Source organism: Vulpes lagopus, chromosome 17, assembly GCF_018345385.1.
Source record: "Vulpes lagopus strain Blue_001 chromosome 17, ASM1834538v1, whole genome shotgun sequence".
In the NCBI taxonomy this organism is placed as follows: domain Eukaryota; kingdom Metazoa; phylum Chordata; class Mammalia; order Carnivora; family Canidae; genus Vulpes; species Vulpes lagopus.
This window is the reverse complement of record NC_054840.1, coordinates 6,663,107-6,675,567: the sequence shown is the minus strand read 5'-3', so window position 1 is coordinate 6,675,567 and position 12,461 is coordinate 6,663,107. Positions and strand designations below refer to the sequence as shown.

The following is a 12,461-nucleotide window of genomic DNA, read 5'->3' as shown; positions in this document are numbered from 1 at the left end:
CACACACACATTTCTTCCTCCCCCCACACCACTAATACAGTTGTGGTTCAGATTTTTGGTAAAATCAAGATTCCATGTTGAAATGATTATTGTTCTCATCTGAGGCATCTAGGATGCCACAGTCACATTTCCTTTCTTGTTCTCCCTCTTTCTTTCCCACTTCATTCTTCTCCATGCGTCTATCTCTAAGCACACGTACACTTGCTGCTGGTGCTGTAAATGCCTTCCGTGTGGTCAAACGTGGCAGGTAATCTATTCATGACCTTTTCTTTTCCCTGGAGACATCCCTTTTGGAAACGCTCCCTTGTCTCACTCTACTTGGACTGATTTCTCTCTAGACCTAAGACAGAACTGTCATTCACATTTCCTTCACCACCATTCTGGGTATTTTCTTCCCTTTTTAACCTTTTATGGCTTTATTTTGGTGGAATACATCAGTCAGTAGTTTCCTGAGAAATACTGTATGGAACATAAATGTTGTGAGACCCTGCACGTCTGAAAGGGTCTTCACACTGCATTCAAAGTTGACAAATGGTTTGGTGGTGTGATGGTTAATTTTTTGTCAACTTGACCCGGCCACAAGGTGCTCAGATATCTGGTCAATCATTGTTCTGAGTGAGTCTGTGAGGGCTTTTCCGGATCATATTAATATGTGAATGGGTACGCGGAGTAAAGCAGATTGCCCTCTCCATATGGATTGGCCTCATCCGGTCACTTACAGGCCTGAATAGAATAAAAAGATTGAGTAAGAGAACACCTCCTGCTTGACTGTTGAGCTGGGAAACTGGTCTTTTCCAGACTTCAGATTGGGTCTGAGACGCTGGCTCCCCTGGGTTTCCAGCTGGCCGGCTACAGATCTTGGGATTCTTAGTCTCTATAAGTCTGTGAAGCAACTTCTAGAGTAAACCTCTTTCTATAGAGAGAGCATGTATACACACACGTATACGTATTTATATACACACATACGTATACACACCTCTGTGTGTGTGTGTGTGTGTGTGTGTGTGTGTGTATCCTACTAGTTCTGTTTCTCTGGAGAACCGTGGTTAATACGGATGGCTTATAAAATAACTAGTTGGAGGCTTTGTTTCATCTTCTTCGAAGCTTCTAGTATTGCTACTAAATCTCAAGCCACCTAATATAGAAACTTTATTTATAATCTGGAAGCCTTAAAGACTTCCTCATTTCCTGGGTCCTGAAATGTCATGTTAATATATCTTCCTGTGAGTCCCTTTTTTTTTTTTTTTTCATTCACTATACTGGGTATTCACTGAATCCTTTTATTTTTTTTTTATTTTTATTTCTTCACTGAATCCTTTTAATTTGCGATTTTTAGTTCTAGAAATTTTCTTATATTCCTTCTTTGATACTTTCCTCCATTTCCAATTTGATTTTCTCTTTTTCCTAAACTCATATAGATTTTGAAGCACTTGGACTGATACTTTTATTTTCTGACTTTCTGTCTCCTTTCTGATCTTTTTCTTTTCTTTCCTTTTCTTCTTGTCCTACTTTCTGGGAGATGCCTCATCTTTATCTTCCAATACATCTTCTACACTTTCTATACCTGCCAATATATTCAGATTTCCAAAATTTTTTTCTTGTTCTCTGAGTGACCTCCTCCGACCCTGCTCCAACTTTCTTCTTAATGGTCCCTGTTCTTCTCTTCTGGAAATAGTTTTTCTAATCTCTCTGAAGTTATTACAGTTTCTTTTTAATTTGCTTCCATTCCTCATTATCTTTGTTTCCTCTAAAGTCCTTTCTTTCTGTTTAAGTTTCCTTCCTGTTAGTGGATGTCCCTGCTTCTAGTACACGTGAGCTTACCCACTGCTGGGCTTCAGGTGTAGGCGGTGAGATAGCAAGCTTTTCCACGGCACTTTAAATGTTACTACCTGGATACCTTTTCTTCTGGCCATTTAGTTTCTCCAAAGACAAATATTTCAGTCTCTTGCTTGGGAATATAAGTATGGCTGCCAACACTCTGGGAGCTAAACAGGGAAAACGTGTGTGTGTCTGTCTGTCTGTCTGCTCTGGCAATCCTATATTCACACAATTCAGACTGGCTGTGCCAACTTTTCACCCTCTGTTGAGTGGGAGAGAACTTGCTGCCTCTCACCCTTCTAATAATCCTTCTGTTTTCAGTTCCACTCATATATACCTCCAGCTCAGATAGACCTGGCCTCTGACCCTGGGCTTTTCTGGGTTCTGTTAAGTGGCTGGACTGTTTTTGATGACTTTCCTCACTGCAGGCATAGAATTCAGCATTTCCTGGTCACCTAGGCTAGTAACTCGTCAACCAACTATTCTTGTTCAATTCCGTTGACATCTCTTGTTTGCTGGTTTCTCATCTCTTTGTCCTTGTGGGTTTATGGAATTTTTTTTTATTCCTTTGCTGTCATTTTAATGGGTATTTAGGAAGGAGTAGAGATAAATGTTTAAACTGGAGCATAGGACTTTAGTCTGAATGTGCTCTTTGAACTTCATCAATCTGACTTTCGGGAAACAATGCAAGTTTACTGAAAGTTCCAACGTCTTAAACTTGTAACAAATACATCATCAATACCTGACAAAAAAGAAATGGGATGAAGCTTAAACTGAATAATTAGGATTGAATAAACGATTCCATGTCTTTACACTTACCAACTTTGTAATGTATGCAGCCTTCCAAGTCCCCAACCGTGATCCAGCCTTGTTTCTTTTCTACTTCTGGGTCATTGTGTAGTATTCTGTTTCTTAACCATGAAAGATAGTAAACTCGTAGTTTGTTCTTCTTTCCTGTTGAAATAATAGAGCTCTAATTTCAAGCCTGTGACAGCCTTTTCTCTCAGTCCTTCCCTAAAATCTCTATTTTATTTTATTCATTTATTTTTATTTTATTTACAATCGCGTATGTGTGTGAAGGCACAAGAACCAGTGTGCCCGGCCTCATCAAGGTGTTGTCTATGCCAACAGCTCCAAGTGTTTTGGGCAAATAACCATTTTATAATTTGTCTTTACCTTCAGGTTGTTTCTTATTTGAGAAGCTGCTCTATCTCTTCTCAATGCAAAGGGAAGTGTCAAGACCTAATTCTTGCAATGGAAGAGTTGGTCAGAGTTCCAGAACATTCTAGATCTAATTACACAAAGGGGTGTCGATAACTAGACATTTTAACACGCTTATGTGTGACTGTCTCTCTCACCTTCTAACCTAACAGCATATGTTAATGGAGAGCCTCTTATTTGCCTTCTCTATTACTTTGAAGATGACAGCTGGGCATAATTTTCTTTTACCTGACTAACAACAACAACAACAAAAAATTATAAGGAGAGAAAAGAAACAATTTTAATGAAGGCAACCTAGGCTCAGCAGAGAACCCTGGACATGTTGATGACTCTGAGATCACTGAAGGAAATACCAAACAAAAATAGTAGAGAAAAGATATATGTACTTGGAAAAAACCCAAACATGTGTACTTGGGAAAAAAACAAAGTTCCCTTTGGTAAGGTGCTTCTGGAGTGAGGAATTTTAGGATAAGAAAACATCTTAAAAATGTTGAGGAGTACACAGGAGCAAAATTTAATATACTCTGTAAGATTATCTGAGTATCAGATAAGAAAGCATTCCTTGGGGTGGCCCTTCCTTTTTCGGGGAGGGAGATGGTTTTTCCTAGGTGATCAGACATTTAGGCCTGTGGGTTATACTTCTTGGGTCCTTATTTTCCCTTGATTTCCCTTAGGCATCAAAAGATGTTTTATATTTTACAGATGTGATAAGAAGAAAATTTATTAAAGCATCTCACACTGGATTTGCAGGACAGTGCATTCGTAAGTTAAGGGAGTCACTGTGCAGTTACTATTCCTTTTTGTAGCCAGTGGCACAGAACTGATCCCAAGAGCTAGGCTGGGCACAAAGGCCATGCTTCCTCTTTTCTATGCCAGTGCAGATCTGATGGCAGTTCAAGAATCATTTGCTCCTATTTTCATTCTCTTCTTTCGCCATCTTTACTTAATGATAAGAGGAGATGGTTACTTTTTTTAAGAATGGGAACGTGTCATTCACAACAGAATGAAGCCTGAATGTGAATTTTCTGGTATCATTTCCACTCTTGGTAGGTGAGTGACAGATGTACTCTTTTAAATGGGATTTGTGAAAGGAAATTAGTGAAAGGGAATAGAGGGAAAGGAGAGAAAATGAGTGAAAATGTCAGTGAAGGAGACAAAACATGAGAGACTCCTAACTCTGGGAAACGAACAAGGGGTAGTGGAAGGGGAGGTGGGTGGGGGGGTGGGGTGACTGGGTGACGGGCACTGAGGGGGGCACTTGATGGGATGAGCACTGGGTGTTATGCTATATGTTGGCAAATTGAACTCCAATAAAAAAAATAAAAAAAATAAAGGATTTGGTAGCCTAGCAGTCAAGCAAGCAATTAACCAGAAAAGAAGACTATACCGAATTAAGCTCAAATAGATAATACAAGAAGAACTTACTCAGCTAACTCTTTTTGGGGGAGAATAAAAAGAGCTATAACTCTTGAGTATTCCGTGGAAAGGTAAAAGAAAGGGAATTGTAGCCTCAAGTGAAGGCAGTTTTTCAAAACAGAAATATGGCTCAAGAGCTAAAGTTTATTCAAGGTTGAACCCAGTAGCCCTGTGTTTTCTCCTTGTGAAACAATGGCTGAGTATAGAGCCATAGTTCTCAAACTTGGCTGCACACTGGAAACACCTCAGGAAGTATGATAACTATTGATACCCGGGCCGCACTCCCAGGGATTCCGACCCCCAGGTGTCGGGTGCATCCTGGGTTTTTCCCACCCTTCAAGTGGTTCTAACGTGCACAGGTGCAATGGGATGGGAAGGCAGGGGTAAAAAAGGGTCATTGTTTATTAAACTTCAAACATCATCAGAAAGCAAAGAACTTTCAATAAACACAGACTCTTTTAGGTTATATTGTTAACTTGTCAGTAATAAGGCCTTCACTTCTGTGTCCCTAGTTCTTTAAAGTTCTTTTTTGGGGACCAGAAAGCTGCATAGCGTAGCGGTAACGATTCCCACATTCGAATCTCTTTGCAGACTCAGCCACCCAATGGGCCGACTGCATGTGCTGAAACATCAAAGGGGGATAACCTAGAATGGTTCTTGAGGGAAAAGAGACCAGAGAAGCTTCTGCTTACAACATTTTCCACTCTGGGAGGCCTACATTTTGATACTCTCCACCCAAGAATAGGTAGCAATGACCAGAGCTCAGACCTCAAAAGCTCCTTGCTGAGTCCCGGCAGAGGTTAAAGGCCTATGAACATCCAGCCTTTGTGCTACGTCGGCCTGATTCAGAGATCATGGAGAGGTGAGAGGTTTCCCTTTGGAGGGCGGGATCCCCAGGTGATCTCACTCTGGCCCGCCTGCTATAATTCCTCGCGTCACTGTTAGCCAGGAGGACAGAGCTTGCTGCTTTTTCAGAACGAAGGTGATGGCCTTTCCCACCCGTGCAGACCCGGAGGTCTCGGTCATCCCAGTAACATACCTGATATTGTCACCAGGACATTCAGTCCCTCTAGCACGTCCATCTGCTGAAATCGCCTCCGGTTGATCAGATTATAGACTTTGCCTTGCCCACTCCGGTCCAAAAGCATCAGGCCATTTTCTGTTCCCACCAGGAGGTTCACACCTGCAAATTGAAGGAGCACCTCGAGACTGACTTTTTATGTGCTTCAACCTTCGGCATGCGGGGTCCCTGTAAAACCTGAGAAACTGTGGCTTGTTAATATAAACTAATGGGCAAGTAGGTACCACAGTAGGGAGTGAAGAAGTAGAGGCTCTGTCACGGTAATTAAATCACTGTCCCTCCGGTAATAAAATTAGTTTTCTTTTATAAAGTGGTAGCAGCATTCATTACATCCGGCCGTTTACTACCCGGTGTAGAGTCCTTCTCACGAGAAGCCTTGGGCACAGCTGCGACACGGGCACAACTAGCCTTTACTCCCTTCCTGTAACACCCATCCCTTCCCTGGCTCTCTCGGTAAATCCCACCTTGAGACTTCCCCAAGGTTTATCCCCACCCCTGTTCATGCAGGGATTTCGAGCCTACCCGCCCTCAGCATACAGCAGGGTGCCCTAATTCCATACCCCACTGGAAGGAAAGCCCTTCCTCCTTCTGACACCAAAGCTCACCTGTGTCTCATACCCTCAAGTTTCTGCTGTCAGGGAAATGACAAGCCACTGCAAGTGGAGGTGTCAACAGCCTGGGAGTTGTAAGGGACCACCAGGTATCTAAACCTCATGCAGCCCATCTCTCGTACCCTGTGCACTAATCCCTATTACAAAATCCCTAGCAGGTTAGTGGTCTTGTCTGGATAGCTGCCATCCTAAAAATTCGTCACTAGGCAAATTAACTCCACCTCCCTTGCCCTGCAACACACATGCACACTGAGGGTCCACTGTGCAGTGGACATGAACTCTCTAACTTCTGCTTTTGTACATCTGTTTTTTGATTAACATAAATGTCTATTCTTTTGCCCATAAGTTATTCCATATTAAACATGACCATCTCGTCTCCTATCTCTTCCCCAGAGGACGTAGCCTTACTCCCTCCATTGCATCTCCTATGAAATGGTTTCCAGCCTTCATCCACGTCGCTGAGCATCTCAAATGCTTTTAAAACTGTGGTACCCCAAAGTAGGCCGAGTATTTTATATTTCAGATGGATACAGATGGGTCCTTTTTTAATCGGTATGTAATGTTTGCAGTAACACGGACCAGGACTTTAATAGAATCTCATCCTACCTAAACTGCGTTTGAGGTCAGCTACAACCTGTGCATCATTTTCATAGGAACTTCTCAACTAAAAGGGAAAGTTCATCATGCGCTGCCCTTTTCAAAGTTTTATCTTGCCACTGCTGGCCTTTAACAGTTCACTCAAATATGCTAGGCTGGCTTTTCCAGCTGTGAAATGGGGGGTGATGCCTTCATTCCCCTTACAGGATGTCGTACAGCTCACAGAGGTAGACTGTGGGGCACGTCACACAGTGCTGGGCACACAGTGGGTGTGTAGTGAGTGGTAGCTTGTACTGTTGTTGACTTTAGTCCATCACTATTATGTGATGAGGCCATTTCGAGTCTGATCTTCATTATCTTGGGCATTAGGTTATCAGTTCTTGCTACATGTAAACCTGCTCTTGATCTCTCCTGAGGCCAAGACAGTCCGGAGTTGGGACTCTGACATCCATGATTCAGCCACTGCTCTCCTGATGGGAAGCTGCACAGGCTTCTAAGGTTTGAGGGTTGATGTATTAAAGAGTGGTAAAAAGCAGCACTTACCCCAGAGAGCTGCACAAAGTATTTCTGAGTTGAATCGTTTCTTGTATTTTCTGATTTCCGGTGTGTCGCTATGAGGTCGAATGTTGGTTGGATTTACGTTCACCACTGAAATCTTTCTTGCTTCATTGAGTTTGGCCTGTTCTTGCCTAAGAAGTTCGCTAGTAAATAGAGCTTTGAGAAAAAGAATCAGAGAAGTCAGTGGCACCTTAGAAAACAACCAGTGGAGATACGGAGAAGGCACTTCAAAACACTACGATTTCTCCTTGTTTAGTGGGCATTACAGGAAAGGCAGAGAAACTCTGCAACTATGCACATTTTATACGTTGTTTTAGTAGAAGACAGTATAAGTCATTCACAGAAGCGGTATTTTATCCATTAGTAAAACAGACTTATGGGTATGACTTGGGTGGTTTAGAGAACAGGTATTCATCTCACAAAACTGAACACAACTATCTCCTGCATCATACACAGGAAAGATCTACTTTTTAAAATTCTGTATCATCAACTGACAAACTGGCCGAAGCTTCCCCTGATGATTAGTGAGTTGCGTTAAGTCCAAAAAGCAAGACTCTGCTCTATATCAGCCAGACCCGGGTGGTAGGAAGCACACACCTAGAACTCAACACAACTCGACACGCACTTATTAACTGCCTACTGCGTGCACAGCATTGTACCCAGAAATTGCTTTTGAGAAGTATGCGGTAAGTTTGTAGGTCTCTTAGGAACAGCTTTTCCCAGGGCCCCTGGATACCTCTGGGTTCCTACCAGAAGCAAAATAGGAGAGATGAAAAAAAAATGGAGAGAAAGAAATTGTTTTAGAAATCCTACAAAAATAATAATGATAATAATGATAAAAATAATAAAAACAAAACAAAAGAAGAAAGACTTCGCTTTAAGGCAGGCCCTAAGCAGAAAATGGCTTAACTACTGGGCCAATAATTAATTTCTTTACCAGGTCGTACCAGACAGGAAAGCCAAGCTGTTTCTAAAACATCCTGGCCTTCTTGCTTACCCGCAGCTGATGATTCTTCATCTTCTTCATCTTCATCAGTGGGAGATGTCTGATATACTCTGGGGTCCACAAAGGGGGTGAAGGAGGCCTTCGTGCTGCTCCCCATACCGTACTAATCGATATGCAAGAGGATTAAGAAAAGCAGATAAATAAATTCTACGAGGATGAACAATACTAGGAATACTTAGCTTGGACTTTAAAGTGATAACAGATTCTTCAATTCTCCTCCTGGTCTTGGTTGCCAACAAGCCATTGTGCCTCTACAGGGCCCCATTAGTTGTCAGACTGCCAGAGTTGCAGTGAGCAAATTACTACATTTGGGACAATATGGGAAGGTGGCTGTGGCCATAGAACTCCTCTCTCCCTTGAATAAAAACAATCTCACATTGACCATATAGTCTCAAGAAAGGCTGGCAATAAACGAAGTGACCACATAGTAGCGTTTCATCCCATACAGTCCACCGAAGGCTCCCTCTCGGAGCCTCTGGGCCCTTGCACACTAGCCTGGTGATGTGAGTGGATTGGTATTGGCTCAAGAAGCCTTAAAATCCTCAATTCAGGGGCAATTTCACCCAGGATGGAGTGTTTCTCCTTCCCGGAATGGTTTCCTTAAAAGGATACTTATATTTACACGCCTTATTTAGGGACTTCATGAAGATACTAGGTTTGTAGACAGTGCACACTTCGAGGGCTTACTGAAAAAATAAATCTCAAGGGCTTGCATGGCACCGTAAAGACATGAAGTCAAAGCAGACTAGGGAACAGCAAGCTAAACATCAGGGCTTCATGGGGTGGGAGTCCGTATTTCAGCTTTGCCAAAGAAGGTATAGTGACTACCTCCCCAGCCTGTCTGCCCTCTCTCTTCCCTCTCCCATACTCAAGTCCTTTTTAATATCACAAGCAGACCTGCATTCAACATTAAGAAATATCTCCTTTTAGGACAAATGTCTTTAACTAAACTTTTAGTTTTCAGCTTTGTTTTTAGGTTTCTATTTAAAAATAAAAACATCTCAAGACCCCTCAACACATATGGAGAAAATCACAAAGGTCCAACCTGATTTCTTTTTTTTTTTTTAATTTATTTTTTATGATAGTCACAGAGAGAGAGAGAGGCAGAGACACAGACAGAGGGAGAAGCAGGCTCCATGCACCGGGAGCCTGACGTGGGATTCGATCCCGGGTCTCCAGGATCGCGCCCTGGGCCAAAGGCAGGCGCCAAACCGCTGCGCCACCCAGGGATCCCGGTCCAACCTGATTTCATTCAAGACTCCCCCCCTCCACCTTATGAAATCAAAACCCTTTCATCCTCTACAAGGTAGGACTTCTTCCAAATAGAGGGCTTTGACATGCATCATCTCCTTTGATCTACAGAAGTCTGTGAAGGAGGTGGCACCGGTACTGATATTCCCACTTGGAGCTGGAGCAGCAGCAGAATTTGAACCAGCAGCAGAATCATTTGAACGATTGATTGGACAATCCCATTGGGGTTCTTTTTGGTACGATGAGAGGGGTTCAGGCAAAGAAAATTTGCCAACATGGCGTGAAGTCGCCAGAGGAAATGCCGTGCCTTCCCATGCACCTGTGTGCTCTTTCCCTTGGGGTAAACAAAGCTCATCTGCTCAATAACTTCAGAACCCAAAGGGTATATCATAAAAAGTGGGTGGACGGCATCAAAAACACCAGTGCATATGCTTCATAATTCCCTTCAGGGCCTCTGTGTGATTCACAGGACTATTCATGAAACATGACCAAGCACCATGAACTCATCCACTGGTCAAGGCTGGGTAACACCACCCACGAGCACTTCCTAACAGGCTATTTGTTCAGGCTGTTTCCAGGGACTGTTTCTATTCAGGAAAGATACATCTTATTTCTCCTTTCCCCATACAATTTGGAGTTTAGGAAGAGGAACAGTTGGAGAACCTATTCATTGATTTCTGTCTTTCATTTAACAAATAATTTCAATCTCATTTTAGGTCAAACTTAGGTTGACTAAATTAATGTAAACATGACCCTCAACTATTGGCCTTGGGATCTCTATAGGCTGAAGTTTCTATCACTGGCCCGGGAGATAGGAAATCCCAGTTCTACTTAGATTTGTCACAAACCAGTTGTGGCCCAGGGCAAGTCACTTAACCTCTCTGAGCCTCAGTATTCTCATCTGTAAAAACAGATTTTGGGCCAGATGGTACCTAAGAACCTTTTATCACTGTGCTTCTATGATTTCCCTCTAGTTAAGTATTTGCATAAGTAGTTCTATGGTAGATACCAACTGAACACATTTCAGGGAGCTCAGCAAGGCCTCATTCTTGAAGCCGGCAGGGTTTCAGGCCCCCCGCCCCTGCACCCTCGGGAGAGAACAGAGCTGTCTTGGCTGTTGCCCAGCACCTACTTCAGTCCCGGATTCCATCTCCTGGGAATGGGTGGAGACGCGCCCCAGGCCCTCGGTTGGTGTCCCCGCTGGGGAATGGCTCTGCTGCACCAGGTCTGGGAGGTTGATGTGGCCGGCGAAGCCATTGCTGTCACTGTGGCCAGATCGCTTCTTCTCTCCAGATGTCTGAGGGGGCATAACACATGAGGAGCATTAGAGAGAGGGCAAGGGCCTCAGAGCCACGTCCCTCCTCACACAGGACAGGCACAGTGGTCTCCAAATGGACCCGCTGGGCTGTGTGGGATGATAACATTCACATTTCTATTTTACTAAGAAAATAAAGAAGACGTTAAACTTTGTTAATATTTAGTATCTGGACTGACCATGGGGCCTTTTGCTTCTGCATGAGGAGCAGTTGGGGTCACACGGATGTGGGGGTTCCCTGTGGGAAGACTGGAATGCCACAGGCAGGTGGAGGGACTAAGCATCAGAGATGTGCACCTGCCCGATCCCCTCCTGCAGTATTTGTGCGTACACACCAGCTGACCAGATTTGCAGATTATATTACCAGCTCACAATGACACAAACCCACAAGACATATACGTGACCTGAGATATTGCTGAAACGAACAGGTTGAGATGAGATGATGCTAATAATCCATGTACCATGGGCCCCAAGAAAATTCAGAGACAGTATCAACCCAACTCCCAGGGCTCTTTGTCAGTCGTGAGATCAAAACAATGCCTAATTAATCAGATCTGACAGGAGTTACCAAAAAAATGTATTAAAATGATCTACAGATTATTTGAAACTACAAGTTTATGTCTGCTATCATTTTTTAAATTATTTTTATTCTTTTATTGGAGTTCAATTTGCCAACATATAGCATAACACCCAGTGCTCATCCCATCAAGTGCCCCCCTCAGTGCCCATCACCCAGTCACCTCAACGCTCCGCCCACCTCCCTTTCCACCACCCCTTGTTCGTTTCCCAGAGTTAGGTGTCTATGTCTGCTATCATTAATCTGAATCTCCCACAAGCAATTATGGTGCCTTGTGGTAAAAAATGGAAGTCATCGTGACTAGCAAAGAATTTGAAATGTTTATAGCATCCCCTTTTCATGTCCTTCCCAGGATTACATACATATAACATATGCAGTAGGACACATGCATGATTTGTAAGTAAATACACTGTAATTATGGGGCCCTTGCGTGACTCGGTTGGTTAGGCATCTGATTCTTGATTTCGGCTCAGGTCAGGATCTTAGGGCTGTGAGATCAAGCCCCCGCATCATGCTTAAGATTCTCTCTCTCCCTCTTCCCTTCCCTCCTCTCCCCCCAACTCCTGTGTCTGTGCTACCTCTTAAAAAAAATACACTGTAATTATGTGCGATGGCCCTAAAATTTTTACTGACGGGACTGTATGACCTAAGAATTTGGAAACCACTGCTCTGGAGAGCAAAGCCTCCCAAAAATCCCAGGGAAGAAATACAAGATTAAAAGACAGCTCTGCTTCCGTAGGCCTGGCTTTCCAATTTATATTTATGCAACCAGCCCACTGAGGTTTCTTAGAGCAGACCTGACTTAGTAATGAGTCCCTTCCTTCCTTCCTTCCTTCCTTCCTTCCTTCCTTCCTTCCTTCCTTCCTTCCTTCCTTCTATCTAACATTACTGAGTGTCCACCAAGGGTAAAGCATTTTGCTGAACGTGGAGGAATCAGCCAGGATCAGAGGACGCAGATAACACTCCATGCCTTCTTTGGGGCTGGCTGGCATGCGCTCACCAGCCTGGCT

At 43.4% G+C, this 12,461-nt stretch overlaps 1 protein-coding gene across 7 annotated transcripts in view; it reads right to left on the bottom strand.

Moving 5' to 3' along the window:
• TNIK (TRAF2 and NCK interacting kinase) overlaps nt 1–12,461 on the bottom strand; it is a 370,683-nt gene that overhangs the window by 10,748 nt on the left and 347,474 nt on the right. For 4 of the 7 annotated variants that reach the window (XM_041731636.1, XM_041731638.1, XM_041731639.1 and 1 more), the window contains 5 exons: nt 10,692–10,856; nt 8,300–8,411; nt 7,288–7,458; nt 5,495–5,638; nt 2,638–2,772 (listed from right to left, as the gene is read on the bottom strand). In XM_041731636.1, the coding sequence (XP_041587570.1) occupies nt 2,638–2,772; nt 5,495–5,638; nt 7,288–7,458; nt 8,300–8,411; nt 10,692–10,856 (727 nt within the window). Of the gene's footprint in view, nt 1–2,637; nt 2,773–5,494; nt 5,639–7,287; nt 7,459–7,961; nt 8,049–8,299; nt 8,412–10,691; nt 10,857–12,461 lie in introns of all 7 variants that reach the window. The other 3 variants (XM_041731634.1, XM_041731635.1, XM_041731637.1) reach the window with 1 other exon arrangement.